Source organism: Primulina eburnea, chromosome 3 (genome assembly GCF_022965805.1).
Source record: "Primulina eburnea isolate SZY01 chromosome 3, ASM2296580v1, whole genome shotgun sequence".
Taxonomy (NCBI): domain Eukaryota; kingdom Viridiplantae; phylum Streptophyta; class Magnoliopsida; order Lamiales; family Gesneriaceae; genus Primulina; species Primulina eburnea.
In genome coordinates this window covers 22,169,969-22,186,879 of record NC_133103.1, presented here as the reverse complement: position 1 = coordinate 22,186,879, position 16,911 = coordinate 22,169,969, and the positions used below count along the sequence as shown (strand labels likewise).

General features: G+C 36.9%; 3 protein-coding genes and 2 long non-coding RNA genes across 6 annotated transcripts; 3 read left to right on the top strand and 2 right to left on the bottom strand.

Annotated features, from left to right (window-relative positions):
- Window positions 1–3,406: 3,406 nt before the first annotated feature.
- Window positions 3,407–5,484, bottom strand: LOC140827330 (tubby-like F-box protein 2). 2 transcript variants are annotated; one of them, XM_073189984.1, is made up of 4 exons: window positions 4,534–5,484; window positions 4,367–4,454; window positions 4,123–4,258; window positions 3,409–4,041 (listed from the first exon to the last, which is right to left on the bottom strand). In XM_073189984.1, the coding sequence occupies exons 1-4, from the start codon at window positions 4,885–4,887 to the stop codon at window positions 3,480–3,482; spliced, it is 1,140 nt and encodes a 379-aa protein (XP_073046085.1). In that variant the 5' UTR covers window positions 4,888–5,484; the 3' UTR covers window positions 3,409–3,479. The 2 variants fall into 2 exon arrangements, with proteins under 2 accessions (XP_073046084.1, XP_073046085.1); XM_073189983.1 differs by having other exon boundaries at window positions 3,407–4,258.
- Window positions 5,485–6,961: 1,477 nt separating this feature from the next.
- Window positions 6,962–8,296, top strand: LOC140827102 (uncharacterized). The gene is made up of 3 exons (XM_073189709.1): window positions 6,962–7,194; window positions 7,279–7,720; window positions 7,856–8,296. Exons 1-3 carry the CDS (start codon window positions 6,962–6,964, stop codon window positions 8,294–8,296), a joined length of 1,116 nt encoding a protein of 371 aa, XP_073045810.1.
- Window positions 8,297–10,751: 2,455 nt separating this feature from the next.
- On the top strand, window positions 10,752–11,684 carry LOC140828416 (uncharacterized). The gene is made up of 3 exons (XR_012117193.1): window positions 10,752–11,127; window positions 11,208–11,462; window positions 11,523–11,684. It is a non-coding gene; the product is annotated as an uncharacterized lncRNA (long non-coding RNA).
- A 156-nt stretch (window positions 11,685–11,840) lies between these two features.
- On the top strand, window positions 11,841–13,833 carry LOC140828415 (uncharacterized). Its single transcript, XR_012117192.1, has 6 exons — window positions 11,841–12,303; window positions 12,374–12,430; window positions 12,509–12,613; window positions 12,804–12,979; window positions 13,069–13,532; window positions 13,632–13,833. It is a non-coding gene; the product is annotated as an uncharacterized lncRNA (long non-coding RNA).
- Window positions 13,834–15,005: 1,172 nt separating this feature from the next.
- Window positions 15,006–16,291, bottom strand: LOC140827101 (uncharacterized). Its single transcript, XM_073189707.1, has 2 exons — window positions 16,067–16,291; window positions 15,006–15,947 (listed from the first exon to the last, which is right to left on the bottom strand). Exons 1-2 carry the CDS (start codon window positions 16,289–16,291, stop codon window positions 15,006–15,008), a joined length of 1,167 nt encoding a protein of 388 aa, XP_073045808.1.
- Between the last annotated feature and the right edge of the window lie 620 nt (window positions 16,292–16,911).

Below are 16,911 nucleotides of genomic sequence, written 5' to 3'. Positions count from 1 at the left end.
AAGACTACATACACAAGTTTAACATCTTTGTGCAAAACTGTTTTGGGTGGTTTTGAGAGTAAGTATGTGTGTGAGAACTGAACAAGAATGTTCTCACACACTGAGAGCAAAGTGGCTTCTAAACTAAGCTGATACAACTATGAAGAATTCTCTCTGGCTTAAGTGCTTCTGAAAGCTGATATTCAACTGAGCGAGCCCTTTTCTCTCTAGTATTGTATATGTGCTTTTTCTCTCTTTTGAGTCATCACCGATCTTCTCTTTATATAGACGGAAGAAGCTGATCGTACGGTGAGACTCATTTATTGTATCCGTTGCATTTGAATCGGCTTCTTGGACTTTGTGTCTCGTTTTTTTGACTATCCTTCTGAGGAGTTTTGTATTTAATGCTCTGATACAACGTCCATTATTGTCCTTTGACTGGATAATGGCTTTGTACCATCTCGCACAGCTGGAATCCACTCGAAAAAATTTATCATCATCCATAACTGAAAGATTTTAACTGATGCTTCGAACTGGTCAGTTGAACTGATCTTTCAGTTGGGCTGGTGAAATCAGTTGACTCGTCATTTGAACTGATTTCACACTCGTTCAGTTGGACTGATCAGCTGGGTATCTTCATCAGTTGAACACTCGTTCGACTGGCCAGGCTTCTGAGGTTTTCCTGCTGAATCACCTACTATCAGCTGGTCAATCAGCTGTACTGCTCAAATGACGTAGCCAATTAGACTGATTCATTTTCTGCGATCGGTTGGGTCTTCAGTTTTGCGATGTAAACATCTCGCGAGTGATCCTAAATGCTGCACAACTAAGGTAGATCATTAGTAACACAATTAACAAGTTTTGTTATCACCAAAATCAAAATTGCGAACTTGAAAAGTTCCAACATATTTGCATGTTGCGAAAAATGGGCGGCAATCTATAAATTAGCGACAGTTTTGGTTAAACTGTCGCTAATTTAAAAGTCGAGATGGTTTAAAAAAACCGTTGCTATATTTAGCGACAGTTAGAAATAAATCGTCGCTGATTTTAAATCAGCAACAGTTTAATAATAAACCGTCGCTATTAGCGACTGTTTTAAATCAACCGTCGCTAATAGCCGTATTAAAAAATGTCAGGTAATATTACATCAGTGACGGTTTAATAAAAAACCGTCGCTAGTAGCGACAGTTCTATCTCAACCTTCGCTCATAGCGACGGTTTTGTTTGAAATCGTTGCTAAAGCAAAACCCGTCGCAATTTATCTATAAATATCCGCATTTTCAATCCATTTTCCTCCACACCACAACAACACTTAAAATTTCTCTCTTAGACGATTTTAGTTTCGATTTAGGGTACGTATTTTCGCTTCAATTTTTGGTTAATTTTTTAAGTGTTAGTTAAGATCATGAGTATTGTTATCACAGTCAGATTGTAAGTTTTTTTAAAAATTATTAAATTATAAATGTGACTTTTTTTATTATAACTAAAAAATTAGCGAGGTTTTTTGAACCGTCGAAAAATGTAGCGGCGGTTAACAACCGTCGCTAAATTTGTATATCGTCGCTAAATTAGCGACGTTGTCGTCGTTAATTTTTCAAAAACCGTCGCTAATTTTAGTGTTCTATGAATATTAACGGCGTACATTGTACGCTGCGTATAATTGTATTAACGGCATACTTATGCACGCCGCAGCTGAGCTGACCGATACTGGGGACCGGACCGATACTGTGGATCGGATTTACGTCTGATCAGACTACTGCCACAGTACTGAGTGAAATAACTGAACTAACCGGTAACTGGTGACCGGACCGATACTGGGGAGCGGATTTAAGACTGATAGTAAAGTGACCACAAGCAATATCGCATAAATCTCAAAATTTGTAGTTTATGCACGTAATATAATGAAATAACTGAATTAAATATCATGTACCCATTTACTGATTGGATTGGATCGCTCCCAGGCTCGCTGCAACCTAAATATGCCATGAAAAATATTCAATAGATTTATGGGACCAAACTATGCAATAGATTTATGGGACCTTCAAAAATGTGACAATTATGCCTACCGACTTCGTATTTAATCATGACTCCGAACCAACCCGAACCAACACTGAACCATCATGTAATCATGATTAAAATACACCTAGAATGATAAAATAATGCTCCTAAAATGGTGAGGGCCGAAATCTAGGTGAATGGAGGCCAAAACATGAAACGCTCTTTCGAGAGTCAATTTGGCACATGGCACCGTAAATTCTCGTACGACCTCAAAAATGATCCGAATGACAAACGGTCAAAAACATGACCTTTCCAACTCAATGAGGCACTGTCCAGTCCAAGGCCATAGGCTAAAAGCCAACCGAGAACTCGAACGAGCCACCGAACCGACGCAGCAAGCTGCTGTCCATAAATTCCAGCAGCTGCGCTTGGGTTGCTTGTGTCGTTTGCGAGGCTAATGGCCATTGGGGCTTGAACCACCGACCAGAACCTCTTACCAACATCCTAAGGAATGATTTGAACCATGGCTATGGTCCCTAGACCAGTCACAATTCGCACCATTCAGCAAACACCAGAAAAACTCCAACCGAGAACACCTTGCATGCGTGTGTGGTGTTGTGCTTCGCTTGCTCTCTCGTCTCGTTCCAGTGGCCATTTGATTGACCATGGCACGATCTAGATATCTTGGGGTATGGTATGAACCGTGGCTAAGGGCCATAGGCCAACCAAGATCCACACCAAACCACCCAAACCGAACCATACATGCTGTAAAAAGAGAGGGGCGAAAGAGGAGAATGGGTGCAAAAATATAGGGAAAGATATCAAGACCAAGTCTACTCTTTTTTTGAATTTTTGAATTACTTAATATCAAATAGCTTCTTGGATGGATCTAGAAAGAGGTGGTCGATAATCCTTGCTAATCTAGACTAATATAATGCTCATTAATTAATTAATTAAGGATGAAAAGATAACCATGCTAAGGAGTGACAAAGAATGAGTCAAAGGGTGAGTTGGCAAGGTATTGCTTAATCTACTAAGGGGGCCGTCAATATTACAATAAAAATGAAGGGAAATGTTGATTAGTTAGTAAATTTATAACCCTTAAATGCCTTACCTATTCTTTAATTAATTTACTGAACTAACCCCTTAATTATGGAACTTAAATGAATTTATTTTCTACTCACCTCAAGTAACTTAAATAAATCCCCAAACTTTCTTTTTAACTTAAATGAACTTACTTGCTAGCTAAAATAAATTCTGGAAATGTTTTCTGAATCTTAAATTTTATCTCTAAACTCCAACTCCAGTCCGACCTCACTGAATTAACTGAAATGATAAAAATCAAACTGCTGCATGAAATAATTAACTTAAGGAAAATCATTTAAATCCTCGTGAAATAAAATCATTTATAGGTAGTCTAAATTACGGGTTCTACATAAATATCTACAAATAACTCACTCCAAGAGGAAAAAACATTACACCCCATGGTTTCAACATAGTAGCTACTCGCATGCTGGTTTTGTATCAAAGCTGCTTAAACAGATTGCAAAGTCCTGAAAGGCGGAAAGGGGATATTGATAATCCATTGTAAATATATCTTTCCCTATTTTGCCAAATTGCAAGATCACTTTCTCTTGTTCGGAAACTGGAACATTCTGTGAAGATTCAACAGCAGCAACAAGCTGAAAGTTCTTGACAGAAGCCACAGTTACGCGCCCTCTGAAGTTCAAGCACCAACACTGCAGTTGTTCATGCCATCTTGGTGTTTTCTTTCTTAAAACCAGTGGTTCTGTAGCTTCACCAATTGATTCCTTTGATTCATGAAAACTGGTAGTAGAAATTTCTGTAACTGGGATCGTGTGAATGGTGCAATGCATTCGTCTTGGCCCTCTAGTACGAAGAACGTTGAGCTCATATGATATAGTAGCCACTTTAATGTTGCAAAACCTTGGCGATACTTTCTTTGTCGAAATTCTTTTTCGAGACCGACCATTAGACGGGATTTCGGAGTTGGATAGAGTTAGACAGTCGTAAATAAAAAACTTGGAACCAAAAAAGTTGGACCTGTTACAAGAAGCAATATGTTTTATGACAACGCCAAAAACTAATTCGTCGGACATGAGAAGAACGAGAACTGAAAGGAACCTCAGATTCCCTAAATAGCTGTTACTGCTCCGAGAAAAATCATCTGCGGACATCGAAATTGGAAAATCTGTTTTTGTTACTTTCCGGATCCTTTTTGCACCCAACAAAAATTTACTTGCATCCCCCGAAATAAGAGCTGAAATGAATCTAAAAAAATTCAGTAAACAAGAATTTGCCCTAAAATATGAATGCGAACTTGTCACTTAATAAAATAAAAATGCACGGTTAGTACAGTAGATCGCACCGGGGCTCAAACCAAGGTACAATCGATATGTTGAAGTCGCCCTTTCCCTTCTGATAAAGCATTGGATTGGAGAATCTCTTGGTCCCGGCTAACACATAATTTCAAGAAACTATTACAAAGTTACCATAAATCACCCACCAACCATTGATTCAAATAAGTCAAACTACCTGCTTGAGTGACTTGGGAAAGGTGAGTAAACCACACTCCTCCGGAGTCCTAATGGCCTCCATAGTTATTTCCCTCCACGATTTACAGACTGCTGCACAAGAAATCACGGCCCTTCTAGCCGGCCAAGTGGTCTCATTGGCATCTACTCTGACGATAATATCGTGAAGCAACTCGGGGGGCACGTTTGCCCATGGACTTTGTTGTACAAATGGATAAGAATACGATGATTCCTCCGGGGTAACATGGTGACTTCTAAGGCCTATCGGTCTCTTTTGCTCAGTTTGTTGCTTTCCTTTTTCATCTACGCGATTTTTTCCAGTGAGGCACTCTCTTAAAGTACACTTGAATGGCATTTTTCTTTAGTGTTGAAACTCAAAAGTATTAAACAATTGATCACGTATCACATCCGTCAATATATACACTCGTAGACAGCGCAAAAATTTAATTAAAAGGACAAGATCTTAGAATCTATGGCAAAACCCCCCACCAATTATTCAAGACTTGATCTTAAAATCTATAGGTATCCAAATCAACATCTTTCCACAAAGAGAAAACGAAGTGCATTTTCTTGAAACCCAGTGAAATATTTTCCGAATCCATATCCAAAAACTGAAATATATGAAAACGAACAAGAAACATTCATGCTTACTTCATGTCCATTGCTTATCGATTTCCAAATCGTATCTTGGTGAAGCTTTGTCACGTTTCAGTGTCTCCTTTACTCATAATAATAGAAACATGCATATGGATATAGTTATGTATTTGTATATAGTTTCTACACCTTAAAGGGTCCCAATGTCTGCAGAAAAATCAACGACAAATAAATCGATGAATCAGAAAAGAGCCCAGCAAAGACTTCAAACATCCCACCATGTCCCCCACTTCTATTTCTCTTGTAAGAAATTGAATACTATTTTTTAAAACAAAATTTTGTAAAAAAAGAGGGTACTCCATATTGGCGCCAATTAAAAAAATAGGATTAAGACATGAAGGATTTTAAAAAGACAAAAACTTGTGTGAGACGGTCTCACGGGTCATATTTGTGAGACAGATCTCTTATTTGGGTCATCCATGAGAAAGTATTACTTTTTATGCTAAGAGTATTACTTTTTATTGTTAATATGGGTAGGGTTGACTCGTCTCACACATTAAGATCCGTGAGACGGCCTCACGTGAGACTCACTATTTAAAAAATAAGGTGTTTGACTTTTTTTGTAAAAAAAAAAGAATGAGTTGAATTTTGATTAGTAAATTAAACCTTAATTAACCTTCTAACTTTTTAAATTAATTGTTGTCTTCTCTTTCTTCTCATTCGACATACATTTTTCCCAATTATCAGCTTCCCAAATTTAAAGAACTCATCTACCCCATCTACCACTTCCGCGATACATTAAATCGAAATTGACACTGTTGTTGCTCAGGTGTTCTTGCGCTCATTCCTCAGATCCAGATCTAAATCTACTCCCACATATGTTGCCCTCATTCTTCTGTATTTGAAGACCAATTCGTCTCTATTTGAAGAAAAATACAGTAAGTTTGCTCCATTTTCTTTGAACCAGTTCATTGTTTTCTTCATTTCAAGCAGCGATCGACCAAAATTAAGATGAATAATTTGTGTCGTTCATTGTTTTCTTCGTCGACCAAAATTAAAATGAAGAATATTTTCCAACCAAAATTAAGTTGGTCGATCAAGACGAATTCTTCCTGGTCGACCAAAGAAAAAATTTTCATGGTCGACCAAGTTCTTGTGTTTGCCGGGTCGACCGTGATCATCTTGGTCGACTGACATAATTTCTCGGGCGACCAACTAATTTTTGGTCGACCATGTACGTAATTTTTTTTTGTTATTAAATCATTTTTCCCATTCTAATTATCATATTTGTTTGTGCACTTTGTAGATATGCCAACCGTTATTGTTGTTCATTTTGATGAAAAATGGGAAGTGATGGAGGGGCTGGTTTATAAATGGAATCTAGGGGCCAATGCAAAGTTTGTTGCTATTCCAGTGAATGATGATATTTGTTATTTTGAAAATTTAAAAAGTGGACTATATAGAGCTGGGAAAGTAGAAGACACTGCCAACTTGAGGTTGAGTTATCTTCTAGATTTGTCGTGCAACATTCAAGCCAATTCATATAGAGAATGACCATGATTGGAAAGCATCTTTGTATCTTGGTTGTCTGAGAAGTAGGCCAGTGCTCTAAGTTGAAATTGAATGTGTTGCTTATTTTGATTCTTTTGATAATGTCCACGAATATGGTATTGATGAAAACAATTGCAATATTAACGAACAGAGTCATTTTGATGATTATTTTCACTTGAATATTGTTTCTGTGGATCGTAATAATAGCAGTGATTTTTTTGAAGAAGCGCATAATATGGATGCCATGCATGTGGATCGTAGTAACAAATTCGACGAAGCGTATAATGTGGATGCCCTACATGTGGATCGTAGTAACACAGACGAGTTATATGATGAAGCACGTAATGATCACAATTGAGTTCGAGGCAAATTTGGTTCAAAGCAATGACGCAAATTTGGATGCGGATGTGGATATTGATAATGACACATTTTCATTCACGGATGGTTCAAACTTGTTTGTTGGTCAAGACTTTCCAAACCGAGAAGCGGTGAAAAAAGAGCTAATTAGAATAAGTTTGTAAGCTTGCTTTGAATTTGAGACAGTTAAAAGTAGCCAAAAGGTGTACGTCGTAAAATGTGTAGTGTCTGATTGTAAGTGAAGAATCTGGACCTCTTTGATTAAGAATGATTCACGTGCATTCTCCGTTCGAACATATTGCGATACACATACATGTGGTTTGACTGGGAGACGAAAGAGAATCCGTGGAGCGAGTTCTGCTGTTGTTCGTGATATGTTAGTGGATAATTTCCAAGGTCATCCAGTGCCAATGGTACCAAAAGCGGTGATGGCGATGATGCGCAATAGTATGAATGCTAATATATCATACTACAAGGCTTGGAAAGAGAAAAAACTAGCAGAAAATATGTTGAAAGGTGATCCTACGCAGAGTTTTAATAAATTGAGTTGTTATTTGCACATGGTTGAGCAGATGAATCGAGGAAGCATAAAAGACATATTTTTCGACGAGGAAAATCGATTCAAGTATATGTATCTTGCTTTTGGTGCATGCGTTAGAGGATATCGAAATATGCGAAAAGTTGTGGTACGTGGTTGAAGGGCAAGTATAATGGTGTTTTACTGGTGGGATCGGCACAAGATGAAAATTATCACCAATCCTTTGGCGTGAGGAATCGTAGATGTCGAGTGTACTTCTTCGTGGAGTTGGTTTTTAACGAAGTTGTTAGAAGTAGTACCTGACGAGGATGAATTGGTGATAATTTCTGATAGGCATCAGGGGATCATTAATGAGGTTTCTACTGTCTATAGAAATGCGCATCATGGTCATTTTACGTGGCATTTATCCCAAAACATGAAGACTAGATGCAAAAAGAAGGGTGCAACCGAAATGTTTTTGCGCATTGCAAAAATTTATAAAACTTTCGAGTTTGATATTGCATACAATGATTTTAGAAATAGATATCCTGAGGCAGCGCAATATTTGGACGAGAGACACTCGCTTGATAGATGGACTCGAGTGTATTGTCCGAAGACCCGTTACAATATTATGACGACAAACGGGGTTGAGTCGATCAATGCTAGACTACTTGAAGAAAGGAAGCTGCCAATCATATCACTCCTAGATTCTTTGCAGAAACTGGCCTCATCTTGGTTTGCCTGATATTGTTACGCATCAATTACAAGTAACACTAACTTGACCCCTACGGTCGAGGGGATTCTTTGTAGCAGGTACACAGATGCCCAAGGAATGCAAGTTTTTGAATTAAGACGTCTGGAGTTTGATGTTAGGAGTCGTGGACATTCGACCATAGTGGACCTCAAATCAAAAAGATGCACATGTCGAGTTTTTGATATTGATAGAATCTCATGTGCTCATGCCATCACAGCTAGTTGGTTAGCGAAGATTGATTTATATGATATGTGTTCAGAGTACTATTCTACATTGTCATGGTGCATGGCTTACTCAGAGACTGTGTATCCCGTTCCAGAAGAAAATGAATGGCCACACAACATTAATTTTCCATTGGTGTTGCCTCTTTTGTTAGAGAAGAGAGTTGGCAGAAGCAAACAAAACAAAATTCCTTCGATCGGTGAATTCAGCAAGAGATAGCTTGAGGGTCAACCAAAGTTTTATTTTTGTTCGACCATGAGCCTATGGTCGACCATTAGCTTGATTGGTAGACCATAAGTTTATTTTGATTCGACGTTCAAGCTCATGGTCGACCATTAGCTTGATGGTCGACCACTATTTTTATTTGGTTGACCATCAAGCTATTGGTCGACCATGAGGGTGATGGTCGATCATGAGCTTGATGGTCGACGATGAGTTTTCTTTGGTCGAACATCAAGCTCATGGTCGACCATTAGCTTGATGGTCGATCATTAGTTTTGTTTTTTTAAAATATATATTAATAATTGTAGAAAATATGTAACATAATTGTGAAATTAGGATAATTGTGAGATTATGATTCCGTTATGCATATATAAATTAAAACACGTAATTTAATGCAATTACGATTCATATTTTTAATTGTCATATCGTGACACATGTCATTATTAAAATATATAACATAATAGTTCGATTGTGATTCCACGATTCACATTTAACTTAAAACATATAACATAATCCTGTTTTTTATAATGTAACAAAATACTAAGATTGTGATGAAGTGATTCATATGTAAATTAAAATATATAACATAATCTTGAAATTACGATTTTTCTTTTTTAAATATAACAAAATAGTTCGATTGTAATTCCACGATTCACATTTAACTTAAAACATATAACATAATCCCGTTTTTTATAATGTAACAAAATACCGAGATTGTGAGGAAGTGATTCATATGTAAATTAAAATATATAACATAATGTTGAAATTACGATTTTTTTTTTAAATACAACATAATAGTTCTATTGTGATTCCATGATTCACATTTAACTTAAACATATAACATAATTATGTTTTTTTTATAATGTAACAAAATACTGAGATTGTGATGAAGTGATTTATGTGTAAATTAAAATATATAACATAATCTTGAAATTACGAATTTTTTTTTAAAAAATACAACTAAATAGTTCGATTGTGATTCCATTATTCATATGTTTTTTATATGATGAATTATGAATTTACGGTTCTAAACCCTAAACCCTTAAATCCCTAAAACCTAAAGAACAATGGTCGACCAAAAGGACAGTGGTGGTCGACCAACAAAATCTATTGGTCGATCATAAAAGGTAATGGTCGACCATTCTAGTTTTTTGGTCGACCAGACAAGCTATTAGTCGACCAAAAAGGAGAGTGGAGTGGTCGACCAACAAAAAAAACCCAAATAATTACATAAGAAACAATGTTCCAATAATGACATAAAATTGTCCAATATATCGAAATAATCACCAATCATTAAAGAACATATTACAAGCTAAAAATATCTAAACTTAGATACTAATCTATCATCTAAAGTTAGTACTACTTGCGCGCTCTTCCTAGACAAAGAGTATCCAGCAACAGCTAACACAAATGCTCCCGAATCTTAACTCTGGAAAGAAAAAATGAGAAGTTAATATTTATTGTAACATTAAAAAAATGAATAATGAAGTTATTATATTTTAAATAGAAAGTTGACAACGTACTGTATAATCTTAGAACGGAATTCATCATGTAGTTTTAAATTCCATGGCCTCTCGGGGATGTGGATTGTTTTACCAACGCTTGCTGGTTCAGTGTAACATTAATTTTTATTCTAATATATTTGTATTTGTGACATGTATATTTGCCTAGAAAACAAGGCAGTGATGCAATTTTTCGCTGCAAGATGACACTCGAATCAAGATATAAAGAGGTTTCGGAGAAGAATGTTCACTGCCTCAACAACGACGAGAGAGCCCTTTTTTGGAGCAGTCTCCTTTTGGTATTTTGGTTAGATATCATAGAGATTTAAATATTTCTAGTCAAATTATGTGGTATTTGATGAGTAATCAGATAGTTGACACAGGTAGTGATGAGATTTGGATGGTGTTGTGCAAGAGGCCGGTTAGTTTTTCTTTGTTAGAGTATTGTTTAATAACCGGCCTCGATTGTGGTACAGAGCCTGTAGATGTACCAGAGGGAGGTGTCTTTGGCTCCTGACACTTTGGCGATAAGTATGAGATTGTTTTGAGTGAATTGGAGGCAAAGATGAGTGTTCAAGTGCAGAATGAGACTGGTGTAGACGTGGAGAAGTTAAAGATGGCTAGTATTTCCTTCTGTTGTTTTGTGTTCGGTGAGGGGACTAAGAAAAAACGAATAAGATCGACCCTAAATACCTGAGGCTTATAGATGATTTGGAAAGGTTTATCAGCTATCCATGGTGTAGAGTAGCCTTTTCTGATGCGGTCTGATGTTTGAAGAAGGACCTTTTAGGACGATATAATTACCTCACCGAGGCACAGGGTCGGAAAGAAGTTGATGGTAGCTTCCTTGTCGGTGGTTTTGTGCTGCCTCTGCAGGTATATAATTTTTTGAATGTTAAAACTGAATTTGTTATCTTTATTTCAATTAATAACATTGTTCTAAATTTATGTTACAGATCCTCGCTTATGAATATTATCCGAGCGTGGAACAAAAGTTTGCAAGGAGAAGAGATGTGGACGGCTTGATGTTTCCCAGGATGTTTCAGTGGGTGACTAACACGTGGTCGTCAAACCGTGCCCCAACTATTGGTGATGTCACTGCAGCCTTTGGTGATTGTGCTATAGATGTAAGTAATATGAATTGATTTGATATAATAAATGCGTACTTAATTTTTAATTAATCTGATACATTATGAATTAATTGTAGGATTGTCTTGGCATGTTTGACTCCTACTCCCGAGGAGCTCGTTTCAGCGTATTATACGGCCGAGGATTTTGTTGATTCTGCGCCCGATGCGGTCACCACTCGGGTACTCGAGCTCTGGAGGCAGGGTCAGACAATCATATGTAGCGAGCACCCTTTGGAGTCTCCCTCAGTCCAGCACATGCATTCTGCACATTCAACTCCCTCTGTCCAGCACATGCCTTCTGCCCATGCATCTGATGTTTCCGGCACTCGTCCTGGTGATCTCAATAGATCCAGCTCTAGCACCAATTCTCCTATGTGTACGGGTCCTAGAGTCCACTTTGGACTCGATCCTTCCCGCCACCCATCACCCTTGGAGCATAGTTTCGAGCAACGATTGACTGCGATGGAGGATTCCATTACGTCCATGCATGTTAGGATGTCTGCAGAATTTCTTGAGACCAGAGCGTCTATCAGGAGTATAAATCAAGCTCTAGTTGACTTGAAATCGAGTTTCAATATTGGTCTCGATGAGTTGAGATTGAGTTTGACTGAACAGATTAGAGCTGGTTTTGCTGAGATGAGGTCTAACATGCCAGTGCAGCAGGACAGAGATTATAGCATAGCCTATACCAGAGGACGGAAGAGAAAAGCATCCGAGGCAGATTTTGGTGATGTAATTTTATTAATTATATTTATGTTTATGTAATATAATGATTTAGTACAATTCTCATAATTATTTTAATTTGTTTGATGTGTGCTTCTATGTGTGGCTGATAATCTGGCCAGGGAAATTGGCAGTACTAGCCAAACACTACATATATTTGAGCCTAACCTTCTGGTCATTACAGAGGAGTCCTCAGAAGGTGAGTAAATGCACTTTTTTGATTTGATATTTATGTATAGTATATAAAACAACAAACTTTTTATTTTTAGATATTCAAGTTACTCCGGATTCGCGTAAGTCAGGTGGCGAGGCGACCATGTCGAGAGGTTATTATAGTAAACCTTGTTTGTTCATATTTGCATTAAAGTTGTTATTATTTTAATTTGTTGAATGTACGCTGTTAGGTGTGGCTGATAATTTGGGATAGGGAAGTTGGTAGTAGTAGCCAAACCCAACAGATATTTGAGCCTAACCTTCAAGCCATTCCAGAGGAGTCCGCAGGAGGTGAGGTAATGCACATTTTTTATATTATATTTATGTATAGTATATTAAACAATATACTTTATGTTTTTTGATATTCAAGTGACTCCAGATGCGCGTATGTCAGGAGGCGAGGCAACGGCGTCGAGAGGTTATTAAACTATACCTTGTTTATTGTTCATATTTGCATTAAAATTGTTACAATTGAACATTTTATAGATGACGGTGTGAGGCCACTTGCGGAGACCGTGACACTGAAGGTAAACAACTCGCTTGCGCGAGTTAGGGCATCGATGCTCGACCGTTCGCCCAGTAGGATTCGGGGTTTTTACGTCGAATATGACAAGTCGTTCTATGGGCCCATGGCTAACGCAAACTCGCGTGTCACTGTCTTTGTAAGGTTTTAAATAAATCTTTTATAAAGTTCAAATTTGTAGAGAACTTCTTTTAAAACATTGAAAACCTTTTGTTATATTGAATTCAGCATATCGGCGAAGCTCTCCGTGGATTTCTTGAGATGCAGATCCGACATCCTGAAGTGATGTCGGCAGATGATTCGTTGATGGACAGACATTTCTACGGTGCGATCTCAGTTTTGACCGAAGCTAAAGATATCGATTTCAACATAAATCTGGCACCGATTGTGAGCAAAGTCAAAGGTAGTGATCCAGAATGACCGTGTCTTTTGTGGGAAAAGGCAAGAAGAATTCTCATCCCTGTCTACACAGATCGGCGCTGGTTTTTGCTAAAACCTGTGACAGGGGTGAATAAGTGCATTATATATGACTTGCAGCGGATGCATGATCCCAAATTCAAAGATCTGAATGAAGAAATATAGCCTATACTTATAAACGCTGCTCGTCTGCTATCCATTGTTGGGAACAACCCACACCTCGAGAGGCCGTGGAATATAAAACTACATGATGAATTCTGTTCCAAGATTATACAGTACGTTGTCAACGTTCTATTTAAAATATAATAACTTCATTATTCAATTTTTTAATGTTACAATAAATATTAACCTCTCATTTTTTTTCTTTTTCACAGTTAAGATTCGGGAGCATTTGTGTTAGCTGTTGCTGGATACTCTTTGTCTAGGAAGAGCGCGAAAGTAGTACTAACTTTAGATGATAGATTAGTATATGAGTTTAGATATTTTTTAGCTTGTAATATGTTCCTTAATGATTGGTGATTATTTTGATGTATTGGACAATTTTATGTCATTATTGGAACATAGTTTCTTATGTAATTATTTGGGGTTTTTTTGTTGGTCGATCACTCTCGTTTTTGGTCGACTAATAGACTTTTTTGGTCGACCACTCTTCTTTTTGGTCGACTAATAGCTTGTCTGGTCGACCAAAAAGATAGAATGGTAGACCATTACCTTTTATGGTCGACCATTAGATTTTGTTGGTCGACCACCACTGTCCTTTTGGTCGACCATTGTTCTTTAGGTTTTAGGATTTTAAGGGTTTAGGGTTTAGAACCGTAAATTCATAATTCATCATATGAAAAACATATGAATCATGGAATCACAATCGAACTATTTTGTTATATATTTTAAAGAAAATTGTAATTTCAAGATTATGTTATATATTTTAATTTACATATGAATCACTTCATCACAATCTCAGTATTTTGTTACATTATAAAAAACAGGATTATGTTATATGTTTTAAGTTAAATGTGAATTGTAGAATCACAATCGAACTAATATGTTATATTTAAAAAAAATCGTAATTTCAAGATTATGTTATATATTTTAATTTACATATGAATCACTTCATCACAATCTCGGTATTTTGTTACATTATAAAAAACAAAATTATGTTATATGTTTTAAGTTAAATGTGAATCGTTGAATCAAAATCGAACTATTTTATTATATTTAAAAAATAAAAATCGTAATTTCAAGATTATGTTATATATTTTAATTTACATATGAATCACTTCATCACAATCTCAGTATTTTGTTACATTATAAAAAACAGGATTATGTTATATGTTTAAGTTAAATGTGAATCGTGGAATCACAATCGAACTATTATGTTATATATTTTAATAATTGACATGTGTCACTATATGACAACAAAAAATATGAATCGTAATTGCATTACCTTACGTGTTTTAATTTATATATGAATAACGGAATCATAATCTCACAATTATCCTAATTTCACTATTATGTTACATATTTTCGACAATTGTTAATATATATTTTAAAAAAACAAAACTAATGGTCGACCATCAAGCTAATGGTCGACCATGAGCTTGATGGTCGAGCAAAGAAAACTCATGGTCGACCATGGTCGACCATGAGCTTGAACGTTGACCAAAATAAACTTATGGTCTACCAATCAAGCTAATGGTCGACCATTAGGCTCATGGTCGAATAAAAAAAAACTTGGGTCGACCCTCAAGCTATCTCTTGCTGAATTCACCGATCGAAGGAATTCTATTTTGTTTTCTTCTCCCAACTCTCTTCTCTAACAAAGGAGGCAACACCAATGGAAAATTAATGTTGCGTGGCCATTCATTTTCTTCCGGAACGGGATACACAGTCTCTGAGTAAGCCATGCACCATGACATTGTAGAATAATACTCTGAACACATATCATATAAATCAATCTTCGCTAACCAACTAGCTGCGATGGCATGAGCACATGAGATTCTATCAATATCAAAAACTCGACATGTGCATCTTTTTGATTCGAGGTCCACTATGGTCGAATGTCCACGACTCCTAACATCAAACTCCAGACGTCCTAATTCAAAAACTTGCATTCCTTGGGCATCTGTGTACCTGCTACGAAGAATCCCCTCGATCGTAGGGGTCAAGTTAGTGTTACTTGCAATTGATGCGTGACAATATCGGGCAAACCAAGATGATGCCAGTTTCTGCAAAGAATCTAGGAGTGCAATGATTGGCAGCTTCCTTTCTTCAAGTAGTCTAGCATTGATCGACTCAACCCCGTTTGTCGTCATAATATTGTAACGGGTCTTCGGACAATATGCTCGAGTCCATCTATTAAGCGAGTGTCTCTCGTCCAAATATTGCGCTGCCTCAGGATATCTATTTCTAAAATCATTGTATGCAATATCAAACTCGAAAGTTTTATAAATTTTAGCAATGTGTAAAAACATTTCGGTTTCACCCTTCTTTTTGCATCTAGTCTTCATGTTTTGGGATAAATGCCACGTAAAATGACCATGATGCGCATTTCTATAGACAGTAGAAACCGCATTAATGATCCCCTGATGCCTGTCAGAAATTATCACCAATTCATCCTCGTCAGGTATTACTTCTAACAACTTCGTTAAAAACCAACTCCACGAAGAAGTACACTCGACATCTACGATTCCCTACGCCAAAAGATATTGGTGATAATTTCCATATTGTGCCGATGCCATCAGTAAAACACCATTATACTTTCCCTTCAACCACGTATCACAACTTTTCGCATACTTCGATATCCTCTAACGCATGCACCAAAAGCAAGATACATATACTTGAATCGATTTTCCTCGTCGAAAAATATGTCTTTTATGCTTCCTCGATTCATCTGCTCAACCATGTTAAAATAACAACTCAATTTATTAAAACTCTGCGTAGGATCACCTTTCAACATATTTTCTTCTAGTTTTTTCTCTTTCCAAGCCTTGTAGTATGATATATCAGCATTCATACTATTGCGCATCATCGCCATCACTGCTTTTGGTACCATTGGCACTGGATGACCTTGGAAATTATCCACTAACATATCACGAACAACAGCAGAACTCGCTCCACGGATTCTCTTTCGTCTCCCAGTCAAACCACATGTATGTGTATTGCAATATGTTCGAACGGAGAATGCACGTGAATCATTCTTAATCAAAGAGGTCCAGATTCTCCACTTACAATCAGACACTACACATTTTACGGCCTACACTTTTTGGCTACTTTTAACCGTCTCAAATTCAAAGCAAGCTTCCAAACTTATTCTAATTATCTCTTTTTCAGCGCTTCTCGGTTTGGAAACTCTTGACCAACAAACAAGCTTGAACCATCCGTGAATGAAAATGTGTCATTATCGATATCCACATCCGCATCCAAATTTGCGTCATTGCTTTGAACCAAATTTGCCTCGAACTCAATTGCGTCATTACGTGCTTCATCAAATAACTCGTCTGTGTTACTACGATCCACATGCAGGGCATCCACATTATGTGCTTCGTCGAAAAAATCACTGCTATTATTACGATCCACAGAAACAATATTCAAGTGAAAATAATCATCAAAATGACTCTGTTCGTTAATATTGCAATTGTTTTCATCAATACCATA

Bases quoted from the DNA above. Each gene is read 5' to 3' on its own strand.
- LOC140827102 (XM_073189709.1), top strand. From the start codon at position 6,962: ATGTGGATGCCCTACATGTGGATCGTAGTAACACAGACGAGTTATATG. The intron at 7,195-7,278 runs GTAAGCTTGCTT...TTGTAAGTGAAG, and splicing joins GAGCTAATTAGAATAAGTTT to AATCTGGACCTCTTTGATTA. The intron at 7,721-7,855 runs GTACGTGGTTGA...TTTTTAACGAAG, and splicing joins GAAATATGCGAAAAGTTGTG to TTGTTAGAAGTAGTACCTGA.
- LOC140827330 (XM_073189983.1), bottom strand. From the start codon at position 4,887: ATGCCATTCAAGTGTACTTTAAGAGAGTGCCTCACTGGAAAAAATCGC. The intron at 4,455-4,533 runs GTAGTTTGACTT...ATTATGTGTTAG, and splicing joins TTCCCAAGTCACTCAAGCAG to CCGGGACCAAGAGATTCTCC. The intron at 4,259-4,366 runs GTGCGATCTACT...GATTCATTTCAG, and splicing joins GTACCTTGGTTTGAGCCCCG to CTCTTATTTCGGGGGATGCA.
- LOC140827101 (XM_073189707.1), bottom strand. From the start codon at position 16,291: ATGGCGATGATGCGCAATAGTATGAATGCTGATATATCATACTACAAG. The intron at 15,948-16,066 runs GTTAGAGGATAT...CTTTTGGCGTAG, and splicing joins ATCTTGCTTTTGGTGCATGC to GGAATCGTAGATGTCGAGTG.